Source organism: Camellia sinensis, unplaced genomic scaffold (genome assembly GCF_055761805.1).
Source record: "Camellia sinensis isolate YWXY unplaced genomic scaffold, ASM5576180v1 Unanchor2, whole genome shotgun sequence".
NCBI lineage: Eukaryota > Viridiplantae > Streptophyta > Magnoliopsida > Ericales > Theaceae > Camellia > Camellia sinensis.
In genome coordinates, this window is record NW_028129079.1 from 20,869,955 (window position 1) to 20,886,420 (window position 16,466).

Consider the following 16,466-nt stretch of genomic DNA (forward strand, 5'->3'; position numbering starts at 1 on the left):
CGGATGGGGGTGGGTAGTGGCGGATGGGTGGTGGGTGGTGATGGTGGGTGGGTGGGTGACGGTGCTGAGTGGTGGATGGTAGCAAGTGGGTGGTGTTGGCTGTGGGTGGTGGGTGGTGGTGGCAAGTGGTAGTAGGTGGCGGGTGGTGGCGAGTGGGTGGTGAGTGGTGGTGGCAAGTAGGTGGCGGGTGGTGGATGGTAGTGTCGAGTGGCGGGTGGATGGCAGGTGGGTGGTGGGTGGTGGGGGTGGTGGTGGTGGTGGTGGCGAGTGGTGGATGGTGGTGGTGAGTGGGTGGCAGGTGGGTGGTGGGTGGTGGTGGCGGGTGGTGGGTGGTGATGGCAGGTGGGTGGTGAGTGGTGGTGGCAGGTGGTGGTGGCAGGTAGGTGGTGGCGGAAGACGGTGGTGAAAAATTGTGGCGGGTGGTGGCTAGTGTTGGGTGGTAAAAAAAAAAAAACTGAAAACTCAAAATGGAAACACATTTTTTGTGTTTTCATTTTTTGGCCAAATTTATAAACTGAGACCACTGATTTATAAATCAAAAATTTTACCAAACAAGTTTTTATTTGAGTTTTTAAAATTTTTGTAAATATAAATAGAAAACAGAAAACATAAGTATTACCAAATGACACCTTAATGTTTTGGCATTTAATTTCGGCCAAATGAATTACTACTCATTTGATTTTTGCTGGCATTGGCTATAGTACATTTAATGAATTTTTTTTTTCATTAAACGAGTATAAAATTGAGTATACCTGAGACAAAAGTGAAGAAAAAAAACCAAATTTAGCCTATTTCCTATCAAAATGCATGCATTATTAGTTGACAAGAGAATGCATGCAGCATCAAAATGCCTATTTCCTATCAAAATGCATGCATCATCAAAATGCCTATTTCCTATCAAAGTGCATCCCTCCACAAATTTGTGTAGAGAAAAGAAAAGACAAGAGAAAGAATTTATGAAAAAATTTGGTTCCTTTGTCATTATTCTATTTTATTGGTAAATATGTCACAAATTTTTTTCCCCCGCAAATCGCTTCACAAATTTAATATTTAGAGATGGCTTAAGTCAATGTAATAAGGCGGACTACAAACTTAAAATACCGAGTGGTTCTTCTATTAAGTCAAAGTGTGCATATATTTGCATATTATTTAACGTTGTTTAAATTGTTTTATGAAATTTCCAACTTACAACATTTGATGCAGCAGATAATATTGTATGATTGTCTTCTGTGTATATGTTTATAATATATTCTCGTGTTAGTTCTTCAACACTAATATTCAAGCTTTCCTTGATTTTTTATGAATTGATCATTGGATCATTGGATGGTAATCTTGAGATCAAAACTGCTTGTTCAATTGTTTTTTTTTTTTTTTTTTAAAAAGAAAAAAAAAACTATCATTGAGTATTAAAATATGACTTTTGAAGCCACCACCAAGTGGTCAAACTTGGCGGGTAGAATTATTAAATAATTTTTTAAAAAAATATATGATGGGCAGATCTGTAATTTTTAATATTTGTGCTACATCAATTTTAATGTGGAGCATCTAAATGCATCCTAAAAATATTATTGGAAACTCTATTCTCAAATTTGATTTTTATTCTTATTTTCTTAACACCTCAACCAATTCCGTGTGGAGGGGTTGGGTGCCTCTTGGAGGTGATGGTGACCCTCACTAAAAGAAATTAAAATTTTAGAAATCAAAATTTAAGGGCAAAATTATTTTTTATGAACTAAATATTTTTGTTACAAAAAATATCGTTATTATATTTTTAGCAACGAAAATTAAACATTAGTGATGAATTGTTATTCTTTTGGGACCAAATTTTTTGTCTCAAAAAATAAATCATTTTGAAATCAAATTATTTTGTCTTAAAAGTCTATTTATTAGTGACATTTTTAAAATTTTGTCGCTAAAAGTCTTGTTTTTGACTTTTCGAAACGATCTTTTAGTGATTATCCTCATAATAATAGAAATTGATCCCTAAATATCATTTGTAACAAAATTTTCATTTTTAGAAATCAAAACATATGATTTTTAAAACTCTTATATGTTGTAGTGTGTGTTCGCAAGGGAAGAAGATAATGACTGAGAATAGATGCAAACAGAAATGAATTTAAAGATTTTTATCCTTATTGATAATTTGACTTAGGACTGTAATGTTATGAAAAAAATTATCAAATTTTTGGTGTCCAACAAATTTTTTGATTTGTATTTAGAGACTACTATTTTAAGGAAAAATTATACTTTGCACCTTTATACTTTGCACCGAATTCAACTTTAGCCCTAGATATGAAATCATGACAATCAACATTCGGCACTTCTGGTCAAATCCTATTTTGGTCCCTATAAAATTGTAACAGTCAACTCCCTGCACTTTTGGTCAAATCTAACTTTGGTCTCTACACAAGTATCACTGTCCCTATTCTGTTACTCCATTATTTAAATCTTAAATAGAATCCTCTTATGTGACAAGAATATGACTACAAAATAAAGGTTCGAGAGGAAAATTATCCCTTTTTCCCACCAACACATATTTTGTCCTACATGCTTATCACGTGAGAGTTATATAATAAAATATACATATGTTCGTATATTGAAAATTGAAACGAAAATGTAAGAAAATAGAGCTTTTGAAATCAAAAAGTTACTCTTACACTTGTCTATCTGTGAAGAAAAAGAATAGATAGAAAAGTGTGTTACTGTGAAAAACAAAATTAAGTGATTCCAATTGATGCAAAATTATAGTTCATCTTCTTAATCATTCACAATATATGCTTTATTTTAGCTTAATACAGTCATAATTTGATGTAAATTTTAAGACAAAGTGTATATTGGTGGAAAATGAGGATGATTTTTCTCTCTTATCATCTTTTCGTAGTCATATATTTGTTATATGACTGCATTCTGTTGACACTTGTATAATAGGGGTGAGCATGATCCGGATTGGACCGGATTGGGGTAAAACCAGGACCAATCCGTTATTTACGGTTCCTGAAAAATTGGAACCAATCCAATCCGTTTAAATCATGGAACCAATCCGAACCAATCCATTTAAATACGGATTGGATCGGTTTAGGACCACGGATTCACATAATTAAATAACAAAAAAAAAAAATATATATATATATATAACACTTTAATTTCATAAAAATATAAACATAGCGCTATATCAGTTCCATAATAGCAACATGTTTTTCTATAATAGTGACATACTGTTCTTGAATTTAAACAACCATAAGAAAATACAAACAAAAGTAATAAAATAAGATATTATACGGTTTTAGGTTTGAGTTTAAATTTTATATAGAATAAGAGAAGATACTATAGGAGATGATGTATAATAAAAATATAGACTATTTGTATACGGTCCGGATCGGTTCCAATCCGGAACCGTGGGGTTCAATCCGGAACCAATCCGTGGACTACGGATTTTTAATTCTTCAATCCGGAACCGAACCGTGGATTCAAAAAACCAATCCAAACCTATCGGATTGGACTGGACTGGATCGGATTACGGATTTCACGGATTCCTTGCTCAGCCCTATTGTATAACAACCAAAATGGGATTTGACCACAAATATATAGAGTTGACTGTCATGATTTCATATGTAGAGACCAAAGTAAGATTTGACCAATAGTATAGGGGATTGATTGTCATGATTTTATATGTAAAGACCAAAGCGAAATTTGGTATAAAATGTAGAGGTATAAAGTATAATTTACTATTTTAATGTGTGAATCAAAAGTTGTGGGGCTCTTCTCAGGTGAAAAAATTTGAGTTCCATTCCTAACTTCTCCCAAAATCTATATTTGGTAATTACTTTATAAATGCGAAATGTGACAATTACATGTATTGAGAAGTTCGGATGAAATTTCCAACACTTCCGTAATAATAAATAAAAGAAAAAAGAAGAACTATAAATGAATTTGATCTTCTTCATTTTATTTTATAATATTACAAGACACTATTAAAATTCAAAATTAATAACCTATACACCACATCATTATAAATTTCAAGCTTCACAAAGCTACTTTCTTAATTTAGATTTAAAATTTATTAACTTAAATTTTACATAATAGTTGATCATGTAATACGAAAACGAAATCTATTACATTCCCAATCATCCAAACTATCGTTCAATCTCGCTTCCGTAATTTCCTTCCTTTCCTAGTTCATCTCCCACTATATTTAATATAGTTTTTTTGTTGTCAATTTTGACTCTCCTTGTCTGACCATTCAAATGGCTGGCGAAAGACTCAATAAAACAAACTCACTAAACTCCAATTAATATCAAGTCCAACCTGCCACCCTGCCAATTCATTAATAACATGCCTGGCTTACCTCCATTTCACCATCTAAATTGGTGAGTTCAGCCTGATCTATTAAACTCATTTTTGGTCATTTTTTAATAATTTAAACTGTTCATATTTTAAGATTTGTTGAGTACATTATTCTTGTAAAAAATTATGTCAATTGGATAACGGATACTATTTTTTTGGATTACTTTTTTATGAACTACTAATTTTTTGACTGTCCATTTTTTTCTAAACAAAAGTGATCCAAATACATAGTATTCGTTATCCGATCGACATGATTTTTTACAATAATAATATACTCAATAAATTTTAAAATGTGAATGTTTCTGATTATCAAAAAACTGCCCAAAAGTGAGTTTATTGGACTGAATTAAACCAGATTATCACAGATCTAAAGTGGAGACCATCCGAACCCTAATAAAATATATCGCAAATAAGAGTGAGCTGATATTTTTCTCCCACTAATTCAATCATTTAGTTGTATTGCCATAGTATGACATATTTCTCATTAGTTGGTAATATTATCATAAAGTATGACTTATTATAATCCTTTATTTTAAATAAAAAATATAAAATTTGATTCATAATTATAAAAATATCATTATCATATATTTTTGATTTTTTTCCTTTATAAAAGAATTTATTTGTAAACTATTTTATTTACTCTACTAAGCAAGAGCTAGCTCCACGAAATCCATTTATTTAATTTTGAATAAATTAATGGGAGTGACACATGCAATTATAGGTTGGTACTTGTGTACCCGTTGACTAGTTCCATCCATCCATGCTAAAACTATAAATTGACGATCATTCTACATACAACTTCCAACAAAAAGAAGAAGAGCACTCGGGATATATTTATTTCGACCCTTTTCTTCTCCTTTGCGCATCAACAATTCAAAAACATGTTGTCTATCGGAGTAGCATTGAGCACGGTTGTGGTGGCATTGGCTACCATATTCATGACTCACTGGGTTCGCAAATGGAGGAACCCCAAATGTGAAAATGGTGTTCTTCCCCCTGGTTCCATGGGATTCCCTCTCATCGGAGAGACCATTCAGCTTCTTATTCCCAACCGATCTTTAGAACTCCATCCCTTCATTTCTAAGCGAGTTCAGAGGTATATATAATTTGCCAAACCAGTTTTATAATTTAAGTGTAATAATTTGTTTTTTTTTTTTTTTTGATTATATGTTGTGGGTGCAGATATGGATCGGTGTTCCGAACTAATGTTGCCGGTAAACAGGTTGTTATAACAACCGACCCGAAATTCAATCATTACATCATTACAGAAGAAGGGAAATCCGTAGAATTGTGGTATTTGGACACGTTTTCGAGCATGTTGCCCATATTTGCAGTAGGCTCTGTTCAGAAGTACATTAGAAGCATAACTTTGACACACTTTGGAGTTGAGGGCATCAGAGTAAATTTGCTACCACAAGTTGAGCAACTCATTCAGAAAACTCTTCGTAATTGGTCCACCAAGCCAATTGTTGATGTCAAGCATGATGCTACTTGTGTACGTCAAAACAAAATTCTCCCAACTAATTAATTTCATCTCTGCTTCATTATTTATCTTTATACTTTCTGGTGTTTGCTGATAACATGTATATGTCTTTGTTCGCATATTGCAGATGATTTTTGATTTCACCTTGAAGCAATTGTATGGCTATGATTGGGAAAAATCATCAGAGATGCGTCTTAGTGACAAGTTTTCCAGTTTATTGCATGGTCTATTGTCCCTTCCTTTGGACATTCCTGGCACTACTTTCCACCAATGCGTCAAGGTAATTACTTACCTAAAAACAAAAAAATTAAACTTGTTCTTGAAGATATATGTATATACTGATATAGTTGCCAATTTTTTTTTTGGTATTTAGGACCGCAAGGAATTATTAAGCATGTTGAAGGATATCGTACAACAGAGAATCGATTCCGATAACAAGTTTAGAGGAGACTTCCTTGACAAAGCAATGGAAGACATGAAAACTGAGAAGTTCTTGACGGCCGAATTCCTATCCAATTTGATGTTTGGAGTTTTATTTGGAAACTTTGAGCCAATCTCTTCGGTTATACTATTGACTTTGAAGTTTCTCTCAGAGTATCCTTCAATATTAGAGGAGCTAACAGTACGTTCGCAAACCTACAATTTAATTAACTAACAAATGTTGATCGGTTTTTCAGTCTTGGTTGAACAATGAAAGACTACTCTTCTGCATATATAATTATGACATTAATTAGTGATCGTTCAATTTTGTCAGGTTGAAAACGAGACAATCGTTAAAAACAGAGCAACTCCAGATTCTCCACTCTCCTGGGAAGAATATAAATCAATGACTTTTACACTAAGTGTACGTTTATATGATCATCCCAATCTGTTTTGTCTTTTACCAGTAAAGGAATAATTAATTAGAATTTTCATCTCTACTTTACTAATGATGTGTATGTCTTGTTATTATAAAATTGCAGGTTGTGAATGAAGTTCTTAGATTGGGAAATGTAGCACCAGGACTGTTGAGAAAAGTAACAAAAGATATCAAATTCAATGGTAAGGACTATAATTGTATCACAATGCCACTAATCAGCTTCATCAAAATATGACCTACAAATAATTGAAATTGAAATGTCTATTGGTTAAAAACTCAACAGGATATACAGTTCCAGCTGGCTGGAACATTTTGATTGTTACTTCTGCTCATCAATTGAACCCAGAAGCCTTTAAGGATCCAGTTAAATTCAATCCTTCACGCTGGAAGGTGCATGCCGATTCATATCTTGAGCTTATACAATTTTCTTTCCTTTTTTGTCTCCACGAAGGGATGACTTGAGAGTTGTAAATTTTTACTTATTAGTTGTTTTAATCTAATGTTTAATAGTGAGATTTGATCATTAAAAGAAGCCATTGACAAGTACTAATTTTGCTCCTTAATTATTGGATGATGTATAGGACCTTGATCCAAGTGTTATATCAAAGAATTTTATGCCATTTGGAGGAGGGGTGAGACAATGCGCAGGTGCAGATTACGCTAGGGCGTTTGTCTGCACTTTTCTCCATGTATTGGTCACCAAGTATAGGTAATTTTTTCTTTCTTTTTTCCTGTGTTTTCTCGAGTTTGTCAACAAAAGAGTAGTCAATGTTTGTTTAGTTGGTTGGTTTTAACTTAATTTATATTTTGCTTTTGAAAAACAGTTGGACAAAAATTAGGGGAGGAAAAATCGTTCGAAGACCCATTTTGGACTTTGTAGATGGGGTTCATATTAAACTCACAGAAAAGAACGACTGATATCTAATGAAGATCTGCTGCCGTGGACTCAAACATAACAAGCTTTTCTATATATCTTTCAACTAAGAAATTTTGTTATATGCTTTATTTGTTTTTTTTGTTTTTTTGCTGTTGTGTTATTCAAGTTGTAACTAGAGCTTTGGAACAGCTACCTCATGTTTGTGCTGTCAACTATACTCATATGAGTTAACAATCTTTCTTCCTCTGTACTTTAATATACAAATGAATGCTTTGCTCAACCCCGAATGTGCACTCTTATTTTTGTATTCTTCTTGTTGGCCCTCATTGAGCCACTAATTTATGTGTCATCTGGAATTGCCACCGTTGTGCTTCGACAAATAATAAATTACAAAATATACTAAAGTTATTCATTATCTTATAATTGTTGGAATAATCTTTTGTGTACAATAAATAAATTGAAACAAATCAAACAAATAAAATAAATTACATACCAAATTTATTTTTTACCGAACCGAATGAATATTTAAAAGATCAAGTCGAGTATGTGACAATTTGTCCTTAAGACAGATTCGCCCCACTACGGTACTTACGGTTAAGTGACGTCTATCTCTCAGAATACAATGACATTCACAAATTGTAGTAGCACTCCAAATAATTTGTTCGGCGAACAAAAACTTGTGTTCTTACTCTCTGATTTTTTTCCTAAAATTAATATGAAGATTATATCATGCAATAGAGCAAAAGTAGAAGGAAAATGAAGAATTTTGGATTCAAAAAAATGCTGGAACAGATTTGGTTTTATAGACCCGAACAGGTGTTCAATTTAAATTGGAACAGATATGGAACAAGTGCACTGTTTTGAACAGATATAGTTTGAATTTCAAACAAATAATTGCTGGAACTGCTACAGTTAAATAAACTGTCCAGATTTTGAATCTGTTCGGGTTCCAACAGGTCAGAAAACTGTTTGAATCTGTTCGGAAAATTCTATAGGGAATTCAGACTAAAAAAGTCAAATTTTCGACAAAAAATTAATTCCAATTTTGGCACAAAATTGGAATTTAATTTCATTAAGAATTTTTGAAAAAAATTCAAATAAATTTTATCCAAAAAATTAATATTAGAACCGACCCGACCCACAACCGACACCCGCGCCCCCGCCTGGCACTGTTCGGCTCGGCCGGCCGGTTGAACGGACGGCGGCAGCGCGCTTGTGGATTATTAATCCGTGGGCCCAACTATCCTATGTTGTTTTTAATAATTTGGTTTAGGATTATTAATCCAATGGATAATTAATCCAACAAATTTGTTGGATTATTAGTAATGGGGTAGGGGTGGGATTATATATCCTGAATTGGGAAATAAAGTAAAAAGACTTTTTTACCCTCACTATATACACAGAAATGTAAGCCAAATCATATCATTTCTATCCAGCAAAGACTTAGCAGCTTTGCTGAGAGATCTCCACCTTCGTGAAGGATCTCCACCTTCGTGAAGATCTCCATCTCGGTGTGCCGATTTCAACCTTCGTTCGCCGGAAAATTCACCGTCGGCACTGAAAAACTCTCATTACCGGTGAGATTATCATCTTCGCCATTTATTTTTCCAGATTTTTATCTATTTCAACAATTAATTTTACATGTTTGGTTCAAAATTTATGATAAATCATCATTGTTAGAATTTATGAGATGTATTTGTATATATACATAGATCTATGTAGTTGTAACAATGTTTTGATGGTTTTGGTATATTATATACTAGATCTCTGTTTGCTTCGATTGTTAAAATTCTGCCCATCATGTGTTTGATTCTATGTTCAAGTGAGAACTCATCATAAACAATTGGAACATGCTTATGAAAATTGTTGTGATCCATTAAATGCTTACTGGTGAGGAAAAAAAAGGAGTAAGTAGATCATTGTTAAGGTGGATATTTGTGAATGTTCTTCTTGTAGCAAGTAAAAATGTTCAAATTCACTTTTGATTGAGAGTTGACATGTACTAAACATTCATAGATTTGAACAACATTCCCCAGCTTCCATTCATAGATTCGAAGACCAACTCTTCAGCAGACATTGCTCAATAAAGCCCAAAATCAAATAAAAGTCTACATTATGCACATAAAATAAAATATAAAAAAAAAGGTCCACATGTTTCATAATCGATGATTTTGCTTTGTACAGACAAATTTTACTGTAACTGTACATGATTTCATAGCTTGCATCCAAGCAATCAATCATTTAGTAAGTTCTACAAGCACTGATTATTAGTGTTGCTGCTTTTGAAGAAAATTTCTTCCATAATATGTCTTTGGACTACATATTCAGGCCCACAAAAAGAAAGAAAAAAAGAAAGAAGAAGAAAAGGTAGAAAATATAGTATCTGAAAGCATTCTGTAGTTTTAGATAGCTTTTAAATAACTTCTACTACGTTTTTATTAACATTGTGGTATCTACTGCATCATGTATGGGATCACCTTCAACTCTTCAAAATAACATGACTGCTAGTAACCAAATTTGGACTTCTAAAACAATTCCACTTCATAATGAATGCTTTTTTCCCAAGTATATAATTAGATCAGCAAATGAATCAATAGTTCATGAACAGATCAAGCTCAAAAGTCTGCACCTCACTGAAACTCAGCATGAAAATGTTTATAAACCAAACTCAAGCCTAACTTTCAAACTAGATTATTAAAGCTCAGCTCAAACGGAGGTGAACTCGAGTTGGTTAAGCTTGGCTCGGATATATTTGTTGCTTAATATATCAGCTTCAGTCCTGTCACATTTTCTCCTTAGCATTATATGACAGTAAAATAAGGATCAAAAAAGTATTGATGTAAAAGTAATAATTTCAGGCTATTAATACATTAACTAAAACCAAAACCATTAACTAAAACCAATAACATAATTTTAATATTTCAGTTCTCCACAGAGGTGCTCTGGCAAGTTCACATTGATAAAATTCAGTACATTATTTCACACAATAGGTATATATTTATGGGACCTCGGAATTGATTTGTTGAGAGAGAGAGAGAGACTCGTGCACCACAGCAATGGAATCATCCTGGGTGATTTTTGTCCTTGCTCCAATGGTTGCTCTTTACTCTGGGAATTAGGTCATCTTTGCCCACATTTTGGGCATATTGGCTGTGGGCATCCATTGGTACACTTTTATCCCTTCAAAATCCCCATCCCGTTGTTCAGGTCAAATTTGATGTGATTACCAATTTTGCAGAGAAAATTGTGAATGTAATTAAATTCAAAACATTCCTTTTCTTGAGATATGCAGAGAGCCACTTTACCATAGAAGGTAGTTCGTGTATATATAGACATACAAAAATATTCACAACATAGAGAACTTAATGAGAGTTTATAGAAGCTTCACTTCTTCAGCTCTGGAAGAGAAAGACAATGGCTAACTCTAACACAAACACAAACAGCAGTACATTACTGATTTTTTGTTGTTTTGACTCACTCTGGCCATTTCATTGAATGATTGCATACAACATATTAGGGTAATCTCTTCCAGTTCATGGCAAAGTGCTGGCCATTGATTATGCCTAGTGGTTGTGGTGATACTGGACTTGTGTGGTAAAAAATCTTTGCATAAGAAAAAAATTGTAATCATATTGAATGTGTTTAGATTTGAATTAATGCAATCTTTTGGGAACTCTTTCAGTACCCATCAGAAATACATGTAGTTCTAATCTCTTACATTAACTAGATCTGATGTGTTAGTTGAAGCATTTGTAGATGGACAATAATGAATGCTCGGACAGTACGATGGACCTATTTGAAGCATTTGTAGCACTCCAAGAAGTTGTGTCATCTATTAACTATGTATGTGGTGTGTACATTATTGTACTACAAGTTGCCTTGGAGAGGTACCAATCTAGGTTGGATATTAAAAGATCACCACATCCCTTCCAAGCACAATTAGACTATTTGAATAGATTGGTGAAGGATAGCGATATTGATTGTCATGAACAACTCCGAGTGAATAGGCATACCTTCATGTGTTTTTGTACACTTGTTCGAAGTGTGGGATTATCTGATTCCAAATATGTCCTCTTAGAGGAGAAAGTTGCAATGTTCTTAAATGTGATTGCACACGACTATAAGAATTGCAACATCAAGTTCAATTTCATGCGGTCTGGGCAAACAGTTAGTCAGTATTTTAACGATGTCCTGAAGGCTATTTTACGCTTAGAAGGTGTCTTACTTAAGACACCAGAGCCAATAACTGCAAATTGCACAGATGATAGATGGAGGTGTTTTCAGGTATTACATAGTTTAATTTCATTTAGATTTTGGGCAAACACTAACATATTTAAAATGAATAACCTTATTTTATTTTGATCTTTGGTAGAATTGTCTTGGAGCTCTAGATGGAACTTATGTTAGGGTTCGTGTTCCTGCAATAGATAAGCCAAGATATAGAACACGGAAGGGTGAAATTGCTACTAATGTCTTGGGTGTTTGTTCCCAAGACATGCAATTCATTTATGTGTTGCCTGGATGGGAAGGGTCAGCTTCAGATTTTAGGGTACTTAGAGATGCTGTGAATAGACCAAATGGTTTGAAGGTGCCGACGGGTAAGAATCTATATAGTTAATTGATGTAATCTTAATTGCCCAATTTTTAAAGTACTTATACATATGAAACCCATACTTGTTTTCAGGTTTCTACTATCTTGTAGATGCGGGTTACACTAATGGAGAGGGTTTCTTAGCGCTGTATAGAGGGCAACGCTATCACCTCTCTACATGGAGAGAAGGGGGTATCCCAGTGAATCCTGAGGAGTTCTTCAACATGAAGTACTCTGCTGCTCGTAACGTTATTGAAAGGTGTTTTGGGTTACTCAAGATTAGGTGGGCAATACTAAGAACTGCTTCGTACTACCCAATCAAGACCCAGGGTCGTATTATTACTGCATGTCGCCTTCTCCACAACCTCATCAGACGTGAAATGCCAGTGGATCCATTTGAGTTCGAGTTAAATAACACTCCTATACCTCAACCTGATTTAGGAGAAGAGTTCATCAATACAGTAGAGCCATCAAATCAATGGAGTGATTGGAGGGATACATTGGCAAACATAATGTTTAATGAATGGCAAGCAAATAGAGGAGTTGGTGGAAATCCTCCGTAGTTGAGATAGTTTATTTAAATATTTTATTTGTAATGATGAGAATCTTGTCTATTTTCATAATTGAAAAATATGTAATGAGAATCTTACGTAGTTGAGATGGATTTATTTTTCAAGCTAATCAATTTTATTTGTTTTAATCTTTATTTCATGGAGAACCATTTATTGCTTTCATGATTGCATAATAATATCTATATTTTAGGTAGATTGAGTAGTTGTTTAATATCAAGAGTGCTATTTTATATATATATAGTTCATGTACAATTTTCAATCATATTTTTATCTTGTCTTCCATACTTGTATTTTGTATATTAGAATGAGCTATTAAATCAATAATATGTGTTGTACATCATTATTATAGGCATGGATAGTGTTGCTACCAGTCATTCTCGAAAGAAAAGTAAGGGGAAGGCAGATGCTGGTTCAATTGGGAGTCGTAGGATTTGGACGAAGAGGGAGAAGTTGTTTCTCATAAGTGCAATGAGAGATTTGTGTAATAATCCTAAATGGAAGGTTGACAATGGGCAATTTAAGTTGGGGTTTTATGGCGAACTTGAGAAGAGAATTATCATGGCTTTCCTGGAAGTGACCTTCGTGCTTGTCCTCACATTGAGTCAAAGATAAAAATTTGGAGGAAACACTATGGCCTTTTGTATGAAATGACTAAGCTTAGCGGGTTTGGATGGAATGACACTGAGAAGATGGTTCTTGTTGACAGTGATGATGTTTGGGAAAACTTTGTTCGGGTAAGTTTTTTTCTTCTATTTTTTAGTGTTCATCTCATCATAATTACTAGATATCTTATTCATCTTCATTTCAATTTTATCTCATTTAGCATACTTGAATGTCCTTTCTTTCTTTTGAACTTGTGTAGAGACAACCAAGTGCGAGTTCTATGCGAAACAAGTCATTTCCATATTATGAAGATTGGCTTGTTCTCTTTGGCAAAGACAGAGCCACTGGTGAGTTAGCGGAAGATCCTGCAGATGCAGTTGAAGCAATTGCTGTGGAGGAAGCCATGGGGGAGAAGGGTGATGGTTCTCCAGCTAAGCAATTCAATGTTGCTGACTTCGAGTGTTCAATGTCTACAAATGGAAATGCATCCAACTCTTCTACCTTTAGCAAGGGAGGAACAAAAAGAGCGAGGACTACTGAAGGAATCGCAAGTAATATTGCTACAATGACAGAGACACTTGGCTCTTTTTTGGACAAAACGGACACTAGATTGGGTGAGATTGTTAAAAGGATTGGATATCAACATGACTTATCCCAAGCTAGGAGGAGTGTCAATGCTGAACTTCTGAAGCTCCCCCTTACATCAACTCAAAGGTTGACAACAGGTTCTCTCATTGTCAAAGATGCTCAGCGAGTTGACTTCTTTTTCAGTCTCTCCGATGCCGACAAATTAGAGTGGGTATGTCTTTTGTTGGGAGGGCATGTATGAGTACACATGTTGGGGATAGTGGTTTATTCGACACAATAGAATATATAATAGTATTTGATAATGTGGGAATTTAGTTGTGTAGAAGATATTCGAGATGCTATATTTCTAGCTTACACACATCACTGTTCTACAAACTATTGTGAACATTGTTTTTCTTAGTTTAATATTGAACTTGAGTTGATTGGTGGATCAAAAAAACAAAAAACATAATCTGTTACGTGTGGTCTTGATGGGTGAATCAAACATAATCTGTGTTTAGACAAATCTATGTTCAAACATAATTTTGCATGTGTACTTTTAGGCCATGTTTGCATGTGTTTAATTACCATTTTGTGTGGGTGGGTGGGTTGGTGGTGGTCATGTTTGGTTTGGTTTTTATGAACTTGTTTTAAAATTAATTTGGTGAAAGAAATTTTAAAAAAAAAATTAAAACACTTATTATTAAATCTATATAATTTTATATTTTAGAAGGCCAAAAATAATTTTTATAAATTTTAAAATATTTTTTTATATTTATTTTATCAAATTAGTTTAGATATTTTTTTAAAAAAAAAATTAAAAAACAAACCAAACATGGCCTTTGTATTTTGTATTTTAATTTTTCTTTTATTTATTTATTTATAATTTTTTTCAAAATCACATTTATGAAGAAATTTTGATAAAGTAAAAATTATGAAGAAACATTGATGGAGGGTAAGATTGGAAAATAAAATAAATATAGTTGTAATCCTACATTTATAAGCTTCTTATCCCATGCAAATCAAACAATGGACAAGAGGATAATTTCTCCTATTAATCCAATTGGATAATTAATACCACACTAATCTAATAGGATTATTAATACTTCACTATTAGTCTTGTGAAATCAAACTTGGCATAAGTGTACGTTTATATGATCATCCCAATCTGTTTTGTCTTTTACCAGTAAAGGAATAATTAATTAGAATTTTCATCTCTACTTTACTAATGATGTGTATGTCTTGTTATTATAAAATTGCAGGTTGTGAATGAAGTTCTTAGGTTGGGAAATGTAGCACCAGGACTGTTGAGAAAAGTAACAAAAGATATCAAATTCAATGGTAAGGACTATAATTGTATCACAATGCCACTAATCAGCTTCATCAAAATATGACCTACAAATAATTGAAATTGAAATGTCTATTGGTTAAAAACTCAACAGGATATACAGTTCCAGCTGGCTGGAACATTTTGATTGTTACTTCTGCTCATCAATTGAACCCAGAAGCCTTTAAGGATCCAGTTAAATTCAATCCTTCACGCTGGAAGGTGCATGCCGATTCATATCTTGAGCTTATACAATTTTCTTTCCTTTTTTGTCTCCACGAAGGGATGACTTGAGAGTTGTAAATTTTTACTTATTAGTTGTTTTAATCTAATGTTTAATAGTGAGATTTGATCATTAAAAGAAGCCATTGACAAGTACTAATTTTGCTCCTTAATTATTGGATGATGTATAGGACCTTGATCCAAGTGTTATATCAAAGAATTTTATGCCATTTGGAGGAGGGGTGAGACAATGCGCAGGTGCAGATTACGCTAGGGCGTTTGTCTACACTTTTCTCCATGTATTGGTCACCAAGTATAGGTAATTTTTTCTTTCTTTTTTCCTGTGTTTTCTCGAGTTTGTCAACAAAAGAGTAGTCAATGTTTGTTTAGTTGGTTGGTTTTAACTTAATTTATATTTTGCTTTTGAAAAACAGTTGGACAAAAATTAGGGGAGGAAAAATCGTTCGAAGACCCATTTTGGACTTTGTAGATGGGGTTCATATTAAACTCACAGAAAAGAACGACTGATATCTAATGAAGATCAGCTGCCGTGGACTCAAACATAACAAGCTTTTCTATATATCTTTCAACTAAGAAATTTTGTTATATGCTTTATTTGTTTTTTTTGTTTTTTTGCTGTTGTGTTATTCAAGTTGTAACTAGAGCTTTGGAACAGCTACCTCATGTTTGTGCTGTCAACTATACTCATATGAGTTAACAATCTTTCTTCCTTTGTACTTTAATATACAAATGAATGCTTTGCTCAACCCCGAATGTGCACTCTTATTTTTGTATTCTTCTTGTTGGCCCTCATTGAGCCACTAATTTATGTGTCATCTGGAATTGCCACCGTTGTGCTTCGACAAATAATAAATTACAAAATATACTAAAGTTATTCATTATCTTATAATTGTTGGAATAATCTTTTGTGTACAATAAATAAATTGAAACAAATCAAACAAATAAAATAAATTACATACCAAATTTATTTTTTACCGAACCGAATGAATATTTAAAAGAT

At 33.4% G+C, this 16,466-nt stretch overlaps 1 protein-coding gene across 2 annotated transcripts; it reads left to right on the plus strand.

The window, feature by feature from the left end:
* Positions 1-4,296: 4,296 nt before the first annotated feature.
* LOC114293341 (cucurbitadienol 11-hydroxylase) lies at positions 4,297-16,212 on the plus strand. Of its 2 annotated transcripts, none has more exons than XM_028237383.2 (9): positions 4,297-5,440; positions 5,527-5,839; positions 5,955-6,107; positions 6,201-6,449; positions 6,582-6,671; positions 15,159-15,237; positions 15,339-15,445; positions 15,637-15,764; positions 15,880-16,212. In XM_028237383.2, the coding sequence occupies exons 1-9, from the start codon at positions 5,226-5,228 to the stop codon at positions 15,971-15,973; spliced, it is 1,428 nt and encodes a 475-aa protein (XP_028093184.2). In that variant the 5' UTR covers positions 4,297-5,225; the 3' UTR covers positions 15,974-16,212. The 2 variants fall into 2 exon arrangements, with proteins under 2 accessions (XP_028093184.2, XP_082768243.1); XM_082912117.1 differs by lacking the exons at positions 15,159-15,237; positions 15,339-15,445; positions 15,637-15,764; positions 15,880-16,212 and adding exons at positions 6,790-6,868; positions 6,970-7,076; positions 7,268-7,395; positions 7,511-7,843.
* The last annotated feature ends 254 nt before the right edge of the window (positions 16,213-16,466 follow it).